At 42.4% G+C, this 23,505-nt stretch overlaps 1 protein-coding gene across 5 annotated transcripts in view; it reads left to right on the plus strand.

The window, feature by feature from the left end:
- Window positions 1-23,505, plus strand: part of HSPE1 (heat shock protein family E (Hsp10) member 1) — a 51,565-nt gene that overhangs the window by 346 nt on the left and 27,714 nt on the right. Inside the window, exons 2-4 of one of the 5 annotated variants that reach the window (XM_008950644.3) lie at window positions 422-586; window positions 2,353-2,442; window positions 2,522-2,696. In XM_008950644.3, the coding sequence (XP_008948892.1) occupies window positions 422-586; window positions 2,353-2,442; window positions 2,522-2,572 (306 nt within the window). In that variant the 3' untranslated portion in view covers window positions 2,573-2,696. Of the gene's footprint in view, window positions 1-421; window positions 587-2,352; window positions 2,443-2,521; window positions 2,697-12,205; window positions 15,400-15,480; window positions 15,609-22,817; window positions 22,881-23,505 lie in introns of those variants that run through there. The other 4 variants (XM_003825309.5, XM_003825308.5, XM_034954739.3 and 1 more) reach the window with 4 other exon arrangements.

Genomic DNA, 23,505 nt, shown 5'->3' on the forward strand with positions numbered 1-23,505 from the left:
GGGGCGGGAACCCGGGCGCACGCGCAGCGTCCCACCTGCTTCTGCAGGGCCTTTGTGGATGTGTAATATCTTGGGTAAAAATCATGGTGCCAGGCAGGGAGCTTGACCCAGCGTTTCCTGAAAATTTCTGGAAAAACCTGAAGAAGGAAAACATTTGACCTTGGAATAAACTAAGGTTGACCTTAAAGCTGGTCTGGTTGCTCACCGGAGGAGCGACAACGACCCCTAACAGACGTAAGGAATCGGGAATTAAACTTGGAATATTGGTTAGTACATTCAAATGCGCTTCCTTAACGAATAAGCTGAGGTTTGGTGTTGACTTTCAAAGCCAAAACGTGTTGAGATGTATAGCACGGTGGCGTTGCCTGTTGATAATGTGATTACATTTAGTTTTTGTTTCAAAACATTTCTCTTCCTACAGGCAGGACAAGCGTTTAGAAAGTTTCTTCCACTCTTTGACCGAGTATTGGTTGAAAGGAGTGCTGCTGAAACTGTAACCAAAGGAGGCATTATGCTTCCAGAAAAATCTCAAGGAAAAGTATTGCAAGCAACAGTAGTCGCTGTTGGATCGGGTTCTAAAGGAAAGGTAAATGGGGGCTGCAGTGGAACTATTTTTTATAGTGTGCAGTGGAGGGAAAAGAAGTAATTCTGGAGTATTAAAAGTCGCTTATTAAGTAGAGTTTATGTCGTTTTCAAGATCATTAACTGCTTTGGTTCTAATCTGTTTCTTAAAGGGAAATGACTAATATAAAGTTGCTTATTTTATATGACCAATGCTATGACGCTTATTTTATGTGATAGTTTCAGAGTATTAAAAATTGTCCTCAATAGGCCGGGTGCGGTGGCTCTCGCCTGTAATCTCAGCACTTTGGGAGGCCGAGGTGTGCGGATCACAAGGTCAGGAGTTCAAGACCAGCCTGACCAACATGGTGAAACCCCGTCTCTACTAAAGATACAAAAATTAGCCGGGTGTGGTGGCATGCGCCTGTAATCCCAGCTACTGGGGAGGCTGAGGCAGGAGAATCATTTGAACCCTGGAGGCGGAGGTTGCAAGGAGCCGAGGTTGCAAGGCGCCCCTGCATTCCAGCGTGGGGGACAGGGCGAGACTCTGTCTCAAAAAAAAAAAAAATCCCCTCAATAGCAATTTGGTAGCCTAGTGTGATCAGTGTTTGCCTTACATTCTAAATTTTTAATAAGACAAAAGAGGCTGTGTGTGGTGGCTCACACCTGTAATCCTTGCATTTTGGGAGGCCAAAGCAGGAGGATCATTTGAGCTCAGGAGTTCAAAATCAGTCTGGGCAACATAATGAGACCTCCTGTCTACAAAATAAATGAATACAAAAGATGTGCTTCAAGGTAAAATGAGGGGGCATTTAAGAATTGAGAGGAAACTTGGACTGTTCGTTTAACCCCTAACACATTGAAATTGCCCTAATCTTAACCAGTTGGTATACCTGGTTGTATACCTATCAGAGGAACAGGTTGGTCAGTCTTGTCCAATCTGCAGCCCAGGACAGCTCTGAATGCCGCCTAACGCAAATCCCTAAACTTTCTTAAAACCTGATATTTCTTTTGCAATTTTTTTTTAAGCTTACCAGCTACTGCTAATGTTAGTGTATTTTATGTGTGGCCCAACACAGTTCTTCCAGCGTGGCCCAGGGAAGCCAAAAGATTGCACACCTCTGTTTTAGATGTTCCTCAGTTAATTGTTTAGGCCTCGGGCTTCTAAAGATCTCAGCCAAAATACACAGTAAACGCCGTTGGGGCCAAATAATGTTAACTGCATTGTTCTAGTTGCTTCTGAGGAGCTGTCATGGAGTTAGGAATAGGAAGACTTTGGGGAGTGGACACTTAGCTGCAGTGCCTTTCCCCAAATCTGTTCTTTGGAGGGAACAAAACAATCACAAGAGTATGTTCTAAATCCAAAAAAATATTAAATTTTTGTATGTTGAAAGAAGGAAAATATGACCATTTGTATATGGCATTTTCTGGGTGCTGGCTACTGTTGCAGGTTTATTTCATATAGTTGATAAGTTATGTTAATATTTAACAGTTATAAAGTTAGCTTTAGTTAACTAAAGTTAGCTTTTCCAGAATATTTTCTTGAACTTTTACGTTGGAGTCAGATTTTAGTTTAAGCCACTGTGTATTATTTCAAAGTGTAACTACAGTGGTATTTTTGAGTGAAGATCTGCAATTCTAGTATGAATCGTATCACTTAGCCACGAAATATATTTTTAATATAATTGGATTTGAGTGACCATGTTTCATTAGTTGTAGTGACTTAAAAGTTAACTGTTTATGTTGGGTGAACTAGATATCTTTGCTAATAAACATCCTTCCTTTTTTAAGGGTGGAGAGATTCAACCAGTTAGCGTGAAAGTTGGAGATAAAGTTCTTCTCCCAGAATATGGAGGCACCAAAGTAGTTCTAGATGACAAGGTGTGTAAACTTAATAATTATAAAAAGAAGTCAGATATTTGCAATTAGTTGTCTTAACTAATGGTTTTTTCACTTGCAGGATTATTTCCTATTTAGAGATGGTGACATTCTTGGAAAGTACGTAGACTGAAATAAGTCACTATTGAAATGGCATCAACATGAAGCTGCCCATTCCACTGAAGTTCTGAAATCTTTCATCATGTAAATAATTTCCATATTTCTCTTTTATAATAAACTAATGATAACTAATGACATCCAGTGTCTCCAAAATTGTTTCCTTGTACTGATATAAACATTTCCAAATAAAAGTATGTAAATGAGTGGTTAATCTTTAGTTATTTTAAGATGATTTTAGGGTTTTCTAGTTTATGCTTTTTTTCTGTTTTTCAAGTAACCTGCAGAGAATTTTGGGAAACAGGATTTTCTACGTAGGTGCATTTTCACACTGAATTTAGCTTTATTAATACATGATTGATACTGATACCAAGCCATGGGTTTACTTTTTTTTTTTTTTTCTGAGACGGATTCTCACTCTGTCACCCAGGCTGGAGTGCAGTGGTTCAGTCTTGGCTTACTGCAACCTCCGCCTTCTGGGTTCAAGTGATTCTCCTCCCTCAGCCTCCGGAGTACCTGGGATTACAGGCGTGCACCACCATGCCCAGCTAATTTTTGTATTTTTAGTAGAGACAGGTTTTGCCATGTTGTCCAGGCTGGTCTCAGACTCCCAAAGTGCTGGGATTACAAGCGTGAGCCACCCCAGCAACATTCAGATTTCAAATATAACAAGCTAACGAGTTACAGGTCTTAAGGTGTTCAATACTTTGTGGATACAGGTCTTCATTCCTAACTCCAATTTATATAAATACAAAGTATTTTTTGCATGGTTTAATGTATACTGAATTCCCAGGTACACAAGTACCATGTAAATTGAGGGAAGAATTATACTTTCCATTTTTTTCTTTTTTTTTTTTGTGGAGACAGAGTCTCACTTTGTCACCCAGGTTGGAGTGCACTGGCACTGTCATGGCTCACTGTAGCCTCCACCTTCTTCCCAGGCACAGGTGATCCTCCCACGTCCGCCTCCTTGAGTGACTGGGATTACAGGCATGCACCACCATGCCCTGCTAATTTTTGTATCTTTTGTAGAGATGGGGTTTTGCCATGTTGTCCAGGCTGGTCTTGAACCTTCTGGGCTCAAGCAATATGCCTGCCTTGGCCTCCCAGACTGCTGGGATCACAGGCCTGAGTGAGCCATCAAACCTGGCAGCTTTTTTTTTTTTTTAGAACTTTAAGAGTTGGTCAATATTTTGGAAAATCAACTTCTGTACATTAAAGTTAGGACATTGCCTTATTATTATTTTTTTTTAATGGTGATGGGTTATATTTATGCTTTTCTATTTGACACTAGTTTGTCAGGGTTGGAAAACAGCCACATGCTCACCTAGTCAGTGTGACCTCAATGTAGTTGAGATGGGAAACAGGAAGACTTCAGTGTAGTTTCTAACCTGATGCTGGCATCTAGTATCAGGAATATGATGTCCTATCAAGTTTCTGAAAGACAACGTGAAAAAGGCATCACATAGTCCTTGAGGGGTGATCGTCCTTGGCGGCCAGCAGCAATGACAAAGCAGTGAGCGCACCAGGGTCAGCCCGCTCAGCTGTGGTACATTTTTCCCTTGGCTCAGCTGTAATCCATAGTTGCACCCCAATTAACTTCCCAGATACATTGCGTCTTTTAAGCTTTGTTTTGTATTGCATTGGAAAGAACAGTGCTGAGAAGCTCTCCATGGTTACCTGAGCCTCAGTGACCACCATCTTCACCTGAAGCTGCCCAGCATCCAGTGACCAAGTATCTAAGGCCACTTAGCAATACTGGAGTTGCTCTGGTATCCTCCAAGTGTTTTTTTATGTCTTGTTTTATTTTAGGAAAATTTAATTCTGGAGTGAACATTTTTTTTTTTTTGAGACGGAGTTTCTCTGTTGCCCAGGCTGGAGTGCAGTGGCATGATCTTGGCTCACTGCAATCTCCGCTTCCCGGGTTCAAGCAATTCTCGTGCCTCAGCCTCCCAAGTAGCTGGGCTACAGGCGCCTGCTACCATGCCCTGCTAATTTTTTGTATTTTTAGTAGAGACGGGGTTTCGCCATGTTAGGATGGTCTCGATCTTCTGACCTCATGATCCACCCGCCTTGGCCTTCCAAAGTGCTGGGATTACAGGCATGAGCCACCGCGCCCGGCTCATTTCATTTTTAAAAACTTAACACTGCTACATAATTTGGTTAAAAAAAAAATCTAAGGCAAGTAATTGCAGCTACTTGGAAGGCTGAGGCAGGAGAATGGCTTGAACCTGGGAGGCGGAGGTTGTAGTGAGCTAAGATTGCACCACTGCACTCCAACCTGGGTGACATAGACTTTTGAAAAAAAGTACATATATGATACATATACATATATGATATATGTGATATATACACGCATGTATATACAGTGTGTGTGTGTGTGTGTGTATATATATATGATAGCTAACATTGGCTGAGTGCCTTCTCTCTGAGGTGAGCACTGTGTGATAGGATAGCTAACAGGAGCATTTTCTAGGTGCTGGTTACTGTTGAAGGTGCTTTTCATGTATTAATTGGTTTAATCTTTCAACAACCCTATGAGATAGGTACTGTTCTCACCCTGCAGATGAGAAAGCTAAGGCATAGAAGGGGTTAAGTAATAACCAAGGTTGCTCAGTGGTAAGTGGCAAAGCCAGGATTCAGACACAGTCCATCTCCAGATGTTACTGTTTAAAACTTGATCCTTTATAGCCTTTGCTACTTTGTTAATTCTAAGCACTTAATACACATTATTTCAATTAATCCTGGTGATACCCACTGTGGTATGGGGAATGGGTAGTACCAAATGATGTATGTCACTTAAGTTCCTAGTACACCATATGTTGAATTTAACAAAACTGAGTCAAAGCAGAGGATAAATAGCTTGATATAGCTGTAGCAGCTAGGGAGAAGACTTAAGATTCAAACCCAATAATGCTACACTAGAATTTGGTTGGGTGCGGTGGCTTGTGCTCGTAATCCCAGCACTTTGGGAGGCCGAGGTGAGCAGATCTCTTGAGATCGAGACAGCCTGGGCAATATGGTGAAACCCTGTCTTTACAAAAAATACAAAAAGCTACTCAAGGGGCTGAGGTGGGGAGGTTAAGGCTCTGGTGAGCCGAGATTGTGCCACCACACTGCAATCTGGGTGACAGAATGAGATCCTGTCTTAAAAAAAAAGAATCCTATGCTAGAATTGATTACCAACCCTTAAGCTCAACTATCAGCTACCAGCTGTCTTAGTAGTCAAACTTACTTTCTAGGTTTAATTATCCATAAACTAGTCTGATAATGTCTTTTAAAGGTTGTGTCCCGTATTTATTTTGAGAGGAATTAAAATTTAAAGTTTTAAATGGCATGGAATAATGATCTCAACTTTTGATCATCTTCCCATCTGTAAAGTAGTAGGTACTTCCACTATATGTATATTTACGTTTATGCACGTGTTACTGCCTTTGGTATACTAAAGCTTACTTTTTGTCAAACTTCGATACTGGAATTATGCCTAAAAGTTATTTCTTATATTGTCTAAGTGGATTATCAATTTCATACTCTGCTCACGCACAGCTAGATAATATGCTTTGCTCATCATAATCTTGGGAGCACAGATTTTTCTGTATTACCAATGAGAAACCTTGACTCAAGAGATAAGAAATCGTTCCAAGGACATGTGGCTAATATATTGTAGAGTAAGGAATCTGTTCAAAGGCTATGGCTTTCCCATTATTCTCCAATGCTATTTTCCTAAGACCCAGCAAATTAGTTTTGATATCTAAGGTAATAGTTCACAAAGCTTGGTTCATCTTTGCAATTGCCTGGTAAACTTAAAATTTCAGGGCCTCATCCAAACCTACTAAATCAGAAGGATAAGAGAATTTTTGAACCACAGAAGCAGTCCTATTGTGATGCCTGCCTAGCAGAATTGCTAAAGAAATAATTTTTTTTCTTTTTTTCTCTTTTGAGACGGAGTCTCACTCTGTTGCCCAGGCTGGAGCACAGTGGCACGATCTCGGCTCACTGCAAGCTCCGCCTCCCGGGTTAACGCCATTCTCCTGCCTCAGCCTCCTGAGTAGCTGGGACTACAGGCGCCTGCCACCACGCCCAGCTAATTTTTTTGTATTTTTAGTAGAGACGGGTTTCACCATGTTAGCCAGGATGGTCTTGATCTCCTGACCTCGTGATCCGCCGCCTCGGCCTCCCGGAGTGCTGGGATATTTTTCTTTTTTTTGAGACAGAGCCCTATTCTGTCTATCTGGCTGAAGAGCAGTGGTGTGATAATAGCTCACTGCAGCCTCGAACTCCTGGGCTCAAGCAATCCTCCCACTTCAGCCTCCAGAGTAGCTGGAAGTACAGGCCTGTGTCACCATGCATGGGTAATTTTTTATTTTTTGACAGGGTCTTCCTCTAGTGCTCAGGCTGGAGTGCAGTGGTGCTATCATGGCTCACTGCAGCCTTGACCTCCCAGGTTCAATTGATCCTCCCACCTCAGCCCCCTGAGTAACTGAGACTACACATACATGTCACCATGCCCTGCTAATTTTTGTTTTTTGTTTTTTGTTTTTTTTTTTTTGAGACGGAGTCTCACTCTGTCGCCCAGGCTGGAGTGCAGTGGTGCGATCTCAGCTCACTGCAACATCTGCCTCCCGGGTTCAAGTGATTCTACTGCCTCAGCCTCTTGAATAGCTGGGATTATAGGCACCTGCCACTGCACCCAGCTGATTTTTGTATTTTTAGTAGAGATGGGGTTTCACCATGTTGGCAAGGCTGGTCTTGAACTCCTGACCTCAGGTGATCCTCCTGCCTCGGCCTCCCAAAGAGCTAAGATTACTGGTGTGAGCGACTGCACCCAGCCAATTTTTGTATTTTTTGTAGAGACTGGGTTTCACTATATTGCCGAGACTGGTCTCAAACTCCTGGAGTCAAGTGATCCTCCCTGCTTGGCCTCCCAAGGTGCTGGAATTACAGGTACATAATTTGTTTTTTAGTGAATGGTGTATGTATCTGACTTTCTTTTTTCAGAGATGGGGTCTCACTGTGCTCTCCAGGCAGTTTTTGCTCTCCTGAGCTCAAGCAATATTCCTGCCTCACCCTCCAGAGAAGCTAGGACTACTTTATTTTTTTAATCAATGAGTAGCTTGTTGTCACAACTTTACTTACTGGATTATCCATTCTTCCCCCTGCACACCACCCCCCGACCTCCCTTCTCTCTATGCCCAGAAATCAGAGATGTTGCCTTTATCATACACGAAATTTCTAAATATGCCTATTCCTGGGTTTAATAATTTGTTCCATTGACCTCCCTATTCCATCACATTGCTTTCAATGTAAATAGCTTTATATTTAAGTTTGACATCTGATAAGGCAAGTCCTCCCTGTACCTATTCACCTGCCTGAGAGTATGTTCTTTGTTCCTATATGAGCTGCCAGCTTGTTCTTCAGTGTGATACCAAGTCATGCTTCCTCCAGCAAGTTAATTACTGTTTTCACTGCACCCACACAAAAATGGAGTTTTGAACTTTTGACTTATTTGTGTGACGAGTATTTAAATCCAATCCCTTCCCTTCCCTTCCTTTTCTTTTTTTTTTAGAAGGAGTTGCGCTCTTGTTGCCCAGGCTGGAGTGCAATGGCACGATCTAGACTCACTGCAACCTCCGCCTCCCGGGTTCAAACGATCCTCCTGCCTCAGCCTCCTGAGTAGCTGGAATTACAGGCATGTGCCACCACACTTGGCTAATTTTTTTTGTACTTTTAGTAGAGATGGGGTTTCACCATGTTGGTCAGGCTGGTCTTGAACTCCTGACCTCAAGTGATCCACCCACCTCAGCCTCTCAAAGTGCTGGGACTATAGGCATGAGCCACCACACCCAGCTTAAGTATATTTTCCTTTACTCTCAAGCAACCTCTATGAGAGAGCCCAATCAATCCCAGCTCTTGTCCTGTGTTGCTTACATACTAGTTCTGCTACATTTGACAAATTACCTAACCCCTCTTAGCTTATGAATGAACTGCAAAACAAGGGCATTAGATTTGCCTCTTAACGTTTTGAGTCAAGCCTATTATTTTGTTGTTAAACTTTTATTTATTTAAAAATAATATGTTCATGTAAAAATTTAAAATTATATACACTGAAAAGAATGCTCTCTATCCTTGTCCCCCAGCCACCCAGTCCCATCCTTGGAAGTAACTAGTATAACTTTTTGTATTCTTCCTTTAAGGTGTTTTATGTATATACACATATATGTAAATGTGTACTATATATGTACATATCTTATGTATATAAAATATATATTCATTTTTTCTTTTTTAAAAAATAACATTCCATACATAACATTTGACACCTTGCTTTTTTACATTAACAATTGGTCTCTGGGATTAATCTATAGATAAAGACACTTTAAGACTGTATAATGTTCAATTATATGGATAAGCCATAATTTATTTCAGGATGCACCCCCAGCAATGATAGATATTTAAGTTATTCTAACCTTTTTCTATTAGAAACATTTCTGCAATGAATAAATGTATGCATAACTAAATATGTACATTTGAACAAGCATATCTATAAGATAAATTCCTATAGAACTGCTACGTCAAAGGGTCTGTGAATTTTAATCATGCATGTACACAGATACAGACATGGATCTCCAAGTTGTCCTTCATTGAACTCCCATCAGTTTTATTTATTTATTTATTGACACAGAGTTTCAATCTTATTGCCCAGGCTGCAGTGCAGTGGCACAATCTTGGCTCACTGCAACCTCCACCTCCCAGGTTCAAGTGATTCTCCTATCTCAGCCTCCTGAGTAGCTGGGATTACAGGTGCTCGCCACCACGCCTGGCTAATTTTTGTATTTTTAGTAAAGATGAGGTTTCACCATGTTGACCAGGCTGGTCTCAAACTCCTGATCTCAGGTGATCCACCCGCCTCCAAAGTGCTGGGACTACAGGCGTGAGTCACTGCGCCCAGCCAAAAGGTCCATGAATTAACAGTCCTACTAGCAATGTATTTTTTTTCTTCTTACTCTCCGTAATGCAGGATGTTATAAAGTTCTTATTTTGCCAATCTGATAATTTTACTCTTTATCATGATGAATGAGGATGAGCATTGTATGTGTTTAAGACTCTTTTTTTTTTTTTTGAGACAGGTTCTTGTCTGTTGCCCAGGCTAGAGTGCAGTGGCACCATCAGAGGCTCACTGCAGCCTTGACATCCTGGGCTCAGGTGATCCTCTCACCTCAGCCTACCGAGCAGCCGGGACTACAGATGCATGCTACCACGCCCAGCTAATATCTGTAGAGATAGGGTTTTGCCATGTTGCTCAGGGTGGTCTTGAACTCCTGGACTCAAGTGATCTGCCCACCTCAGCCTCTCAAAGTGCTGAGATTACAGGCATGAGCCACCTTGCTTACCCTTGTTAACTGGTTATTCCTATTCACTTAATATCTTCTGCCTATTTTTTGACTGAGTGCTTGATCTTTTATGACTTCTGTTTATTAAAGAAACTAGTTCTTTGTGTTTTTTTTTTCCCTCTAGTTTGTCATTTGGGTTTTGATTTTGTTTATGCCTTGCACTTGTAGAAAGTCATTTTGTGTATTTGAATTATTAAATGTTTTTCTTTATGCCTTCTGGGTATGACGTTAAACTCTGAAAAGTCTTCTCCAAAACTTAAAGTTTCTTCCACGGTTTCTTTAGGTATTTTTATAGTTTGGGTTTTTCTTTAAAAAAAAAAAAAACAGATTTTGATTTTGGCTCCATCTGTAGATTTTCCTGTTAAAAGATATAAGAAATGTTTAAAATTCCCCTACCCTCTTATAGATTAAGCCTAAGTCTTTAAGACACTTAAAATTTTGCTTGCAAAATGCCCTTTCAGTCTCATTTAGCCTGAAGACATGACTTGGAAAAACATCGATGGTTATTTACTTACCTGGCTTGAATGTCAGTTCAAAAGGCTAGTTTATTATAGTATTTTTAAGTCACGCATTTTTTGAATATGGGCTAGGCACTGTTCTAGGCACTGGATATACAGGGATGAATAAGATCGGGGAAGCACACGGTAAACAACTAAATTAATAGCATGATTTTAGATATAGATTAGTGTTATCAAGAAAATAAAGACAGACTGGGCACAGTGGCTCACACCTGTAATCCCAGCACTTTAGGAGGCTGAAGTGAGGATCACTTGAGCCTAGGAGGTCAAGGCTGTAGTGAGTGGTGATCATGCCACTACACTCCAGCCTGGGCGAGAGCATAAGACACTGTCTCAAGGGGGAAGAAAAAGGGTGAAGCCCAGTGTCTCACACCTGTAATACCAGCATTTTGAGAGGCCAAGGCCAGACGTTTGAGACCAGCCTGGGCAACAAAGTGAGACAGTCTCTTAAGAAAAAAAAAAAAAAAAAAGCTGGGCGTGGTGGCTCATGCCTGTAATCCCAACACTTGGGAGGCCGAGGCGGGTGGATCACAAGGTCAGGAAATCGAGACCATCCTGGCCAACGTGGTGAAACCCCGTCTCTACTAAAATATAATGGTGCACTCCTGTAGTCCAGTCCGGAGGCTGAGGCAGGGGAATTGCTTGAACCCGGGAGGTGGAGGTTGCAGTTAGCTAAGATCACGCCACTGCACTCCAACCTGGCGATAGAGTGAGACTCTGTCTCAAGAAAAAAAAAAAAAAAACAGAGAATAATGTTCAAATAATATGTTGAAGATGTATGAAACCATACATAGGCACTGACTTGTTCAACTGTGAATATACGTTCCCATGCTTCCCTGCTGCTTCAACTTTGCTTGGCTTGTAATGAAATCTCCTGTAGCTCTGCACATAAATGCTATCCACACTTTTAAGACACATGACAACTACATACATCATTCACAGTGTGCCAACTTTGCTTTTAGACTGGCTTCCTTTAAGCCAGAATGGCTGCTGCAGGCCCATATTGGGTGATGTCCATTGGCAGAAAAAAGAGAGCATCTCTTTTGGTATCTTCTAAAGAGCAAGTACATCTTTCTCCAAAGTGCTTCATTACATCGTTTCACATTTCTTTTCTTTGTTTTATTTTATTTTTTTTTGAGATAGGATCTCACTCTGTCACACAGGCCGGAGTGCAGTGGTGCAATCATGGCTCACTGCAGCCTTGAACTCCCAGCGTCAAGCAATCCTCCCATCTCAGCCTCCTGAGTAGCTGGGACTACAGGTGTGTGCCACCATGCCCAGCTAATTTTTGTATTTTTTTGTAGAGATGGGGGTGTATGTGGGGGGGGGTCATACTATGTTGCCCAGGCCGGTCTTGAACTCCTGGGCTCAAGCAATCTTCTCACCTCAGGCTCCCAAAGTGCTGGAATTACAGGTGTGAACCACAGAGGCTGGCCCTTTCACACTTAGGCCAACAGGAATTTATCCCTCAGCTAGATATGGGTTTACCTTTCCCTGGTCATAGCGTGAGAGAACACTGAGCAAGATCAGAGGCTGTTTGCAAAGAGCATGTGAAAGGGGCTGCTTCAATACTTACGGCGTTCAGCCTTGTACTGTAGTAATCTACATAAGATGCTTTCCCATTAATTTCAAGGCTCTTTGAGGAAAGCTTGTCTTATATAGCTTCATGTTTTTCAGCACTTAGCCCAGTGCCTTGCACATAATATGCATTAACTCTTTTTTTTTTTTTTTTTTTTTTGAGATGGAGTCTCACTCTGTTGCCCAGACTGGAGTGCAGTGGCTCAATCTTGGCTGACTACAATCTCCGCTTCCCGGGTTCAAGTGATTCTCCCGCCTCAGTCTCCTGAGTAGCTGGGACTATAGGCACACACCACTGTGCCCAGCTAATTTTTGTATTTTTTTTTTTTAGTAAAGACGGGGGTTTCACCATGTTGGGCACATTGGACTCGAACCCCTGACCTCGTGATCCGCCCACCTCAGCCTCCCAAAGTGCTGGGATTACAGGCTTGAGCCACCGCACCTGGCCTGCATTAACTCTTTTATTTGGATTTAAAAATTCCCCAAAGTGAATTTTTATTGGATAATTTTTTTTAATGTGTCAATGATTTGAAGCTCATGGATAATTTGAAATTACTTATGATACTTTGGCTTTATAAAATATTTTCTTCTAAAGCTTCAAGGTTCCATATTTAATTTTATGCTTGCTTTCATACTTTACGGGGCAGAGGGAAAGAACTGCTATGCACAATCTTCATTACACATGAAGAAACATTTATTTGATAGCTTGTTCAATGTCTTAACAGTTAACAGGCAAGAGAATCTAGATTTTCTGAATCCCAGTCCAGAGCTATTCCTACTGGTGCATATTGCCTTTAAACAGATCACTCCACTCCTCCTTTACCTGAAATATTCAAGCATTTCATGTAACTGTTATTGCTGATCTTGCTTTTTGTTTTTCTTTTCTCTCTCCTCCTACCCCAGACAAATTAACCCTAGTTATAAAATTTGTCTTGTTTGGAGGTACGTAATCTACAGGCTGACAGAGGAATGAAAATGTGAAGGTTATGAGCTAGAAACATTCTATCCCTAAAGAACAAGGTCCTTCCTATGAACAAGGCCAGGGTTGACATCAGAATGCAACTTTATTGGACTTTTCAAAAACAACGAATGTGCATTTTGTTCCCGAATTTAACACCTACTCATTCACGTTTTTTGTTGGTTTCAGATGGGTTGAAACAGTTTAACGAATCTGGAATTAAGAGAAAGTGAAGATGATCCCATTCAACTATAGGTGACTATTTACAGCTCAGGGAAATATCACACAATCTGGGAAATGTAAACGTAATCCTTGCAGTAAGTGAGGCGAGTTATCTATAGACCAAGAGGCCTCCCTGGGACTCTGCTATCTCATAGACCCAACCCATCTCTCTAAGGGAGGCAACACTTACGTGTCACTTGTCCTAGGCTCTCATTGCATTTAATACAAGTTGAGCATCCGTAATCTGAAAAGTCCAGAATCTGAAATGCTCCCAAATCTGAAACTTTGAACATCCACATGATGCCACAGGTGGAAAATTCCATACCTGACCTTCTGTGACTGGTCGCAGTCAAAACTTTGTTTCACGCACAAAATTATTTGAAGTTTTATAGGCGCCTGCCGCCACGCCTGGCTAATTTTTGTATTTTTAGTAGTGATGGGATTTCACCATGTTGGCCAGGCTGGTCTCGAACTCCTGACCTCAAGTGATCTGCCCCCCTCAGCCTCCCAAAGTGCTGGGATTACAGGTGTGAGCCACCGCTCCCGGCCTATTTAAAGTATTGTATAAAAGTAACTTCAGGCTATGTGTGTAAGGTGTATAGGAAACAAATGCATTTCACATTTAAACTTAGGTTCCATCTCCAAGAAATCTCATTATGTATATGCAAATATTCTAAAATCCAAAATAATCAGAAATCTGAAAGTGTTTTGGTCCCAAACATTTAAGATGAGGGGTACTTAACCTGTATAAGAATTTGTGATTTGCACGTCTCTGTTGCTGGAGTCAAGGCAATTTGTAGTGAAGGACTGAGCCTTATCATACTTGTACATTAGTGCCTACCATATAGTGGGGCTTAATGAGTAACTGTTGAACGAATAAATCTTTTCATATGTAGACGCTGGTTCTGGGAGGGCAAAATTAAGTCCCTATTCTTGAAGAGTTACCAGTCAATACATCTTCCAGAGAGAACCAACTTCCTGTTGTTAAACCTTTCAATGCCTAGTTCTAAGTCACTGACAATTACTCAGCTAGAGACCCACTCAACCTCTCCTCTCCTCTCAAATTCCATTTCTGGAGGCTGTTACATGGCCCTTCCCTCAGCATTCTCAATACACCTTCTATCTAGGGACACTTGATGTTTTCTTCTTTTGGAAATCATGCTACTGTATGCGTTTTTTACTTTTTGAACTGTCTTCCCATCTGATATCCCAAGGCCTCCCTCACCCCAGATAAAAGATTCAAGGTTTCTAAGCAGGAAAAAAAGTTTGCGAAAATGCTGTGGTTTCTTAAGAGAGAACACTTAAAATTTGCAACAAAGGAAATGTGGAATCCTGTAAGATGTAAAACCCTCACCACCTGTCAAGGACTACTAATTTCTTCCTCCTGCTTCTGACTTGAAAAACACGAGCGAAATCTGTCTGCCTAACGCACAAAACCAGATGTCCACTCTTCATCTCATATAATTGACATCTGCGTCTTTTATCTACGTAAACAAACTTGTCATTGAAAAAGTCCTTGGCTTTGAAGTCGCCGGATGGCGTAAATAACACTGACACTCAAATCCCCCGTCTGATTTCAGATTGGGTCGATTTCACGCAGGTTCTATAGAATTTGCCCAGACTGCTGGCCTGTTTTCTACCCTGATTCCTTAGGTGGCTTCTGGGACAGAATTACGGTTCTCTAAGTATTTGCTTGCACGTGGGTTTACTGAAACGGTCGCCACTATACGAAGTTCGTTCTTCCCGTGTAACTAACGAGAGCCCATACCAACGTGCAACGCAGCCGTGCACACTGCCGCAGCGGTAGCCGCGATCACGACCTTTCAAACCGCCCCGCAGCCCTCGCAAAGAGGCTCGTGGCGCCCGCCTTCCGGTGCCTCAGTCCCTGCCAGTAGCCACCCGACGCCGTCCGGCTGTTTCTCGTTGGCCCTCTCCCTCCGCCTAGCCCGCTTCTACCCGGACGGCTCCCCGTTCTCCCGTCCTGCCCGGCGCAGGCTGCAGCTGTTCCGTCAGCTGCCGCTCCTCCTCCCAGACGCAGAGCGCCGCTCTGCCCCGCCCCCCGCGCAGGCTGCCGTCCCTACATCCGGGTACCGACTCCAGCCGCCTAGACGCTGGCACTATGGTCATGGCGGAGGGGACGGCAGTGCTGAGGCGGAACAGGCCGGGCACCAAGGCGCAGGTACCATGTCTGCACCTTTCTTGTCGGGCAACTAGGTGCCGAGCAGTGCCGCGCCCGGAAGCTGGCCGCCACTGCGGGGAGGTTGGGCCGAGGCGGCAGGCGGGCGGGCTGGGGCACTGGTGCCCGGCCTGCTCTTCCGGAGCTGCAGCCCCTCAATTTGGCTGAGGCGGTGGCGGCCGCCGTGAGGCCTGCGGAGCTCCGACCCAGGGGTAGGCGTGAGGGGCGGGTGGGGTCTGCTGGTGGTACCTGCCTGCCGAAGCCCTGGGCTGCGAGCCTGTCAGCAGCAACGGCTTCTTATCGCCTTGCCCCTGAGCCCCAGCTGACTAGCATTGGAGGGGCGCGACCAGCCTGGTGGAGACCCCCGGGGTTTCCTGAAGGTCGGGGCCGCTGAGGTGGGAGGGGGTGTAAACACAGCCTACCTCGACCCGGCGTCCAGTTCCTACCTGGCCTGGGACGTACCTACCATCCAGCTTGTCTAGCCGGATCCGGGTGCCGATATTCTCCTCCTTGTTTCCCTTTGACCACCTCTCCCTGCAGCTTTCCCTGGAGCTGTTCTCTGGTCCAGCAAGTTTTCATCACCAAGTTGTGACTTGTTAGATGTCATTCCTTGCTAATATGCGTGAAGCATAGCCAGAGAATGAACTGATTATAATTTTGTCAGCTTTTTTGTAGGGCATTATGTGTGGTAAATTGGTGCTTGATTAGGCATTGGTTCTTAGGGTTTGGAAAAGATGGGATGCCTCACATTAAAAATAAATAAATAAAATTGGCATCCAGACTTGAACTGATTAATTGCTAGCCGAAATGGCTTGCTATAGACTGGATGCTCTGAAATCGGAAGAGATGTGTTTATAAAATGTTAAAAAGTGATGCAAATGAAAATTGAAACAAAACAATCGTGGAGCTATGATTGTATGTCTGAGAATAGATTTTAATTTCTTATACAGAATTATGGAAAGAACACCTTTCGAAGGGGGCATACAGGTATTGATTACCTCCCCAGATTCATGTTACAGATAAGGAAACTGAAGCCCAAGAGAATTAACTGGATTTGCCCAAGGATACATAGTCTCCTGATTCTTAATTCACTGGTGACCTGTTCTCTTTAACAAGCTGCTTCTAGTGCTGAATTTTAGAGAAAATTTTAAAGTCTTATTTTGGAGTCACATTAAGCTGTCAGTTATTCCTACTGACAGTTTTGTTTTCATACTACTGGAAATTTATCCGTTACATATGCTTGCTTTTTACCGTTTCCACACTTTACTTCCTCATGCTCTTTTCTCAGATACCTTTACATCTTATTCTGTGGAAACATTGTTTCTGATTACATTTTTATGTTCAGAAGTAGACTTTTGTGTTCATATTCTGAGAGTCATCTCATTTATTCATAAGTTCTTAATTTTGAAAGGTTAGAAAATAAAATATTTAATATCGTAACATACTTGCTATGTTGCTGTAAGTCACATAGAAGAAAACTTATTGTCTTTTTTTTTCACATTGTCATGGATCAAGGTTGTTAGATAAAATATAACAGAAAAAGGATAAAAAATGAAAAAGACTGCTTACGCCGTAGTTTGTCCTATCTTGTTTATCACATGAATTTCGTTTAGTGAAATGGATCTGTTCTAAAATGATATATTTAGAACCGTATCTCCTTCCCTATTGGGTCAAAAGAAAAAAAAATTAAAAACTATAATAGAGGGCTGGGTGCGGTGGCTCACGCCTATAATCCCAGCACTTTGGGAGGTCGAGGCAGGCGGATCACCTGAGTTCAGGAGTTCAAGACCAGCCTGGCCAACACGGTGAAACCCCGTCTCTACTAAAAATACAAAAAATTAGCTGGGCGTGGTGGCGGGCGCCTGTAATCCCAGCTACTCGGTAGGCTGAGGCAGGAGAATCGCTTGAACCCGGGAGGCGGAGGTTGCAGTGAGCCGGAATCGCGCCATTGCACTCCAGCCTGGGTAACAAGAGCAAAACTCGGTCTCAAACAAACAAACAAAAAAACTATAGGAGAGTAGGTGGAGTATCTTCCTACATTAAAAAAAAGTTGGTTAGACTGGAATATAGGCACATAGTTGGTTTTCTTTTTTCTTTTTTTCTTTCTTTCTTTTTGTTTTTTTCTTGAGACAGAGTTTCTCTCTTGTTGCCCCCAAGCTGGAGTGCAATGGTGCGATCTCGGCTCACTGCAACCTCCGCCTCCCGAGTTCAAGCGATTCTTCTGCCTCAGCCTCCCGAATAGCTGGGATTACAGGCGCGTGCCACCACGCCCAGCTAATTTTTTGCAGAAACTGGGTTTCACCATGTTAACCGGGCTGGTCTCGAACTCCTGACCTCAGGTGATCTGCCCGCCTGGGCCTCCCAAAATGCTGGGATTACAGGCGTGAGCCATTGCACCTGGAGGTTTTTTTTGTTTTGTTTTGTTTTTTGTTTTTTGTGAGGCAGAGTCTCGTTCTGTCGCCCAGGCTGGAGTGCAGTGGCGCGATCGCAGCTCACTGCAGTCGCTGCCTCCCAGGTTCAAGTGATTCTCCTGCCTCAGCCTCCCGAGTAGCTGGGATTGCAGGTGCCCGCCACCACGCCCGGCTAATTTTATTTTTATTTATTTTATTTTATTTTTTGAGACAAGAGTCTCGCTCTGTCGCCCAGCCTGGAGTGCAGTGGCACGATCTTGGCTCACTGCAAGTTCCACCTCCTGGGTTCATGCTGTTCTTCTGCCTCGGCCTCCCGAGTAGCTGGGACTACAGGCGCTAACCACCACGTCTGGCTAAAGTTTTTTGTATTTTTAGTAGAGACGGGGTTTCACTGTGTTAGCCAGGATGGTCTGGATCTCCTGATCTCGTGATCCGCCCGTCTCGGCCTCCGAAAGTGCCGGGATTACAGGCATGAGCCACTGCGCCCAGCCAATTTTTTTTGTATTTTTAGTAGAGACGGGGTTTCAGCGTGTTAGCCAGGTTGGTCTCGAACTCCTGACCTCAAGTGATCTTCCCGCCTCAGCCTCCCAAAGTGCTGGGATTACAGGTGCAAGCCACCACGCTGGGCTTCATAGTTGGTTTTCAATAAATGTTTGTTGGTTGAATTAGATGAGAATCTTTATTAAGCTGAATTTTTGGTGTCTCTCATAGGCATCTAAAATATGTCACAGTTATGAGAAGGCAAAACATTTCATTCTCAACATCTTTTCTATATATAGTCATCATTGGTGTCCTCTGGGGATTGGCTCCAGGATAACTTCGTACCCCCACCCCATACCAAAATCTGAGGATGCTTAAGTTTCTTATGTAAAATGGCATAGTGTTTGCATATAACCTATGCACATTCTGTTATATCGTTTAAGTCAACTCTAGGTTACTTAATAATACCTAATACAATGCGTGTTCTGTAAATAGTTGTTACACTGTATTTAGGGAATAATGACCAAAAAAAAAGCCGGTACATGTTTAGTACATACGCAACTATCTTAGACCTAACTAGGTACATAGTACATGTCAGCAACAATATAACATTTTCTGGATTTTTTTTCTCCCCTGAAATGAATATTTTCAATTCCTGGTTGATTGAATCTGCAGATTAAACCTGCAAATATGGAGGGCCAACTGTACGTGTGTTTTCTAATATTTTAAAAACAACATTCTGTAAACTTTCTTAGTTTTTTTAAAAAGGAAAGAATAGACAGAGTATTGGTAGAAACTTTAGATCATATAGGAAAAATTTTAGAATTGCTCTTTAATAGATAATGTCTAAGAAAAGGAATCCTGGAACCATTTCTAGAAGATTGTTTTATTTCTTGATATTTTCTTTTAATAAAATTAGTTCATTTTCATCCAGATAGGCCAGCTATTTCAAAAAAGATGAAATGTTTAAGACACTTAAAAAGGTGTACTCATTACCTACTGTCCAAACGAGGACATTGCTACTATAGTTGAATCCTTATGGAAGACATTCTCTGTCTTCTACCCTATCATTCCTTTTCTTTTCTGTATACTTTTACTATATATGCATTATATCCGTAAGTATGCCTTGCACTTAAACTTTTTTTTTTTTTTTTTGAGACGGAATCTCGCTCTGTCTCCCAGGCTGGAGTGCAGTGCTGCGCTCTCGGCTCACTGCAAACTCCACTTCCCGGGTTCGCGCCCACCACCACGCCTGGCTAATTTTTTGTATTTTTTCGTAGAGATGGGGTTTCACCGTGTTAGCCAGGATGGTCTCGATCTGCTGACCTCATGATCCGCCTGCCTCGGCCTCCCAAAGTGCTGTGCGTGAGCCACCGCGCCCGGCCTAAACTTTATTCATTTTATATACACTGTGTTTACTTCTAATTTGCTTTTTTTGCTCAAGGTTTTGAAGACTTAATCTTTGTTGATTGTTTTTACAGGTTTATATACAGGTTTATAGATTATTGGTTTACTCTTACCCCCTCCCCACCAAGTTTTACCTCAGAGACATTTGAGCTTCAAAGATGTGTCAGGCATTGTGCTACCCACTGAGGTTACATAGGTAAACTTTTCTGAAAAATCAGTCAAATGGAAAGGTTCTTAATCACTTAGGGGAATGTCTGTTAACTGTATTATGTACAGAGAATTCCAGAACCAGGGCAAGATGCTCTATAAAAATATCCCCCTTAAGCTGGGCATGGTGGCTTATGCTTGTAATGCCAGCACTTTGGGAGGCTGAGGCTGGAGGATTGTTTGTGACCAGGAGTTTGAGACCAACCTGGCCAACAAAGTGAGACCTCGTCTCTTAAAAAAAAAGAAGAAATAAAAATATTCCCTTTAATAGAAAGCTGGTTTATTTGGATGTTTACTTCTCTTTTTAAAATTTTTGTGGGTATATAGTAGGTGTATATATTTATAGGTTACATGAGATATTTTGATACAAGCATGCAGTATATAATAATCACATCAGGGGGGTAAATGGGGTATCCATCACCATAAGCATTTGTATCGGGGAACCTGCCCCGATAGTCACGTAGGTTCTTTTCTATTTTCCCTAAGCGTCGGCCAGTTTGAGAAATGAAGGGACAGAGTACAAAAGAGAGAAATTTTAAGGCTGGGCGTCCGGGGGAGACATCACATGTCAGTGGGTACCGTGATGCCCCACAAGCTGCAAAACCGGCAAGTTTTTATTAGGGACTTTCCAAAGGGGAGGGAGTATACAAATAGGGTGTGGGTCACAAAGATCACGTACTTTACAAGGTAATAGAATATCACAAGGGACATGGAGGCAGGGCGAGATCACAGGACCACAGGACCGGAGCAAAATTAAAATTGCTAATGAAGTTTCGGGCACCATTGTCATTGATAACATCTTATCAGGAGACAGGGTTTTGAGAGCAACCGGTCTGACCAAAATTTATTAGGTGGGAATTTCCTCTTCCTAATAAGCCTGGGAGCACTATGGGAGACTGGGGTTTATTTCACCCCTACAGTTTCGACCATAGAAGATGGCTATACCCAAGGGGGCCGTCTATAGACCCACCCCCAGGCGTGTATTCTCTTTCCCAGGGATGTTCCTTGCTGAGAAAAAGAATTCAGCGATATTTCTCCCATTTGCTTTTGAAAGAAGAGAAATATGGCTCTGTTCTGCCCGGCTCACCAGTGGTCAGAGTTTAAGGTTATCTCTCTTATTCCCTGAACAATTGCTGTTATCCTGTTCTTTTTTCAAGGTGCCCAGATTTCATATTGTTCAAACACACATGCTCTACAGTTTGTGCAGTTAACACAATTATCACAGGGTCCTGAGGTGACAGCATTAAGAGATTAAAGACAGGCCTAGGAAATCACAAGGTATTGATTGGGGAAGTGATAAGTGTCCATGAAATCTTCACAATTTGTGTTTAGAGACTGCAGTAAAGATAGGCATAGGAAATTATAAAAGTATTAATTTGGAGAACTAATAAATGTCCATGAAATCTTCACAATCCACATTCTTCTGCCATGGCTTCAGCCGGTCCCTCAGTTTGGGGTCCCTGACTTCCTGCAACACATTTGTCCTTTATGTTGCAAAAAATTAGATTCTTTTAGTTTTTTTTAAATGTACAATTAAATTGGTTTTTACTATAGTCACCCTATTGTGCTAGCAAATACTAGGTCTTATTCATTCTTTCTATTTTTTTTGTACCCATCGGTGATTACCTTTTTTTTTTTTTTTTTTTGAGATGGAGTCTTGCTCTGTCACCCAGGCTGGAGTGCAGTGGCGTGATCTTGAGTCACCACAGCTTCCACCTCCTGGGTTCAAGCAATTCTCCTGCCTCAGCCTCCTGAGTAGCTGGGATTACAGGCACATGCCACCATGCCTGGCTATTTTTTGTATTTTTAGTAGAGACGGGGTTTCATCATGTTGGCCAGGCTGGGCTCGAACTCCTGACCTCAAGTGATCCTTCCGCCTCGGCCTCCCAAAGTGCTAGGGTTACTGGTGTAAGCCACCATGCCCAGCCTGATGATTACTTTTTAATGGTGCCCATATTTCGATTTAGAAATTCAAAACTCTATTTGGAATGAGAATAATAATTTATAATTTCTTTTTAAAATAATACTTATGGGTCGAGCATGGTGGCTCACACCTGTAATCCCAGCACTTTGGGAGTCTGAGGTAGGCGGATCACGAGATCAAGAGATTGAGACCATCCTGGCCAACATGGTGAAACCCTGTCTCTACAAAAAATACAAAAATTAGCTGGGTGTGGTGGTGCGTGCCTGTAGTCCCAGCTACTCGGGAGGCTGAGGCAGGAGAATCACTTGAACCCAGGAGGTGGAGGTTGCAGTGAGCTGAGATCACACCACTGCACTCCAGCCTGGTGACAGAGTGGTCTCAAAATAATAATAATAATATTAATAATTATGGAGCAGTAAATTAGCTACTAATGCTAGCTATTCTCTTTTGGTAAAAATCTGATTTACTTTTTGGTGTCTGGAGATTTTTTTTTCATTGTAACTTTTTGAGAGATATTTAACCATCATAAAAAAGTGATAGACTTATCTCCCCAATTAAGTAATACATTAAAGGTTTATGGGAGCTGTATTTGAGGAATTTGTGATTGGAAAAAACGTAATTTATAGTTCAATTAAATAAAATCTTAATATTCATTTAAAAAACATTAAACAGCCAGGCGCAGTGGGTCAGGACTATAATCCTAAGAATAGGGCGGCTAAGGTGAGAGGCTGAGGTGGGATGATTGCTTACACCCAGGAGTTTGAGGCTGTAGTGAGCTATGATTGTGCCACTGCACACAAGCATGGGCTGCAGAGTGAGACCCTGTCTGTAAAAAAGAAAAGTTGAATAAAATTTATTTCCTTATGTCACTGATAATTACATTGCAAAAGTTTTTTCTTCCCCTCTAGTGTGAGCTTTGGGTCTTTATTAAGAATTGAAGTTAATCATAATAGTATTTTGTATGTGCTTTAACCGTGAATTTATTTTTATAGGATTTCTATAATTGGCCTGATGAATCCTTTGATGAAATGGACAGTACACTAGCTGTTCAACAGGTAATAAAAATAGTTTCTTTTCACCCTGTGTCTTTTGGAGTACGATGTGTAAGTGCCCATTGGGTGGCCTTTGTCTGTTGGTCACTGTGCAGCAGTCTGCTTCCCAATAAAGCGTGCTCTTTCACAAAACAAAACAAAATAGTTCCTTTTACAACTCCAATAACCTAAGCATTTTACCTCTTTGACATAGTTAAGTATTCTTATATCTTTTAGCATAGAGAAGATTCCACTGAATTAATGGAATGCCTATTTAAAAGTTTAGTCAACCCTCATTTTGTTTTAAGATGGCATATTAAGCTGGCCACCGTGGCTGCCAGCCCTTTGGGAGGCCAATCACTTGAGGCCAGGAGTTCAAGACCAGCCTGAGCGACATAACAAGACCCTGTTTCTACAAAAAGATAAATTAGCCAGGCATGGTGGCACACACCTGTAGTCCCAGTAGCTAGGGAGTCTGAGGCGGGGAGATCACTTGATCCTACTTCAAGGGTCTAATGAGCTATGATTGTGCCACTGTACTTCAACCTGGGTGACAGAGTGAGATCTTGTATCTTAAAAAAATAAAAATAGCCCAGGTGCGGTGGCTCACAGCTGTAATCCCAGCACTTTGGGAAGCCGAGGCAGGTGG

The sequence above is a fragment of the Pan paniscus genome, chromosome 13 (genome assembly GCF_029289425.2).
Source record: "Pan paniscus chromosome 13, NHGRI_mPanPan1-v2.0_pri, whole genome shotgun sequence".
In the NCBI taxonomy this organism is placed as follows: domain Eukaryota; kingdom Metazoa; phylum Chordata; class Mammalia; order Primates; family Hominidae; genus Pan; species Pan paniscus.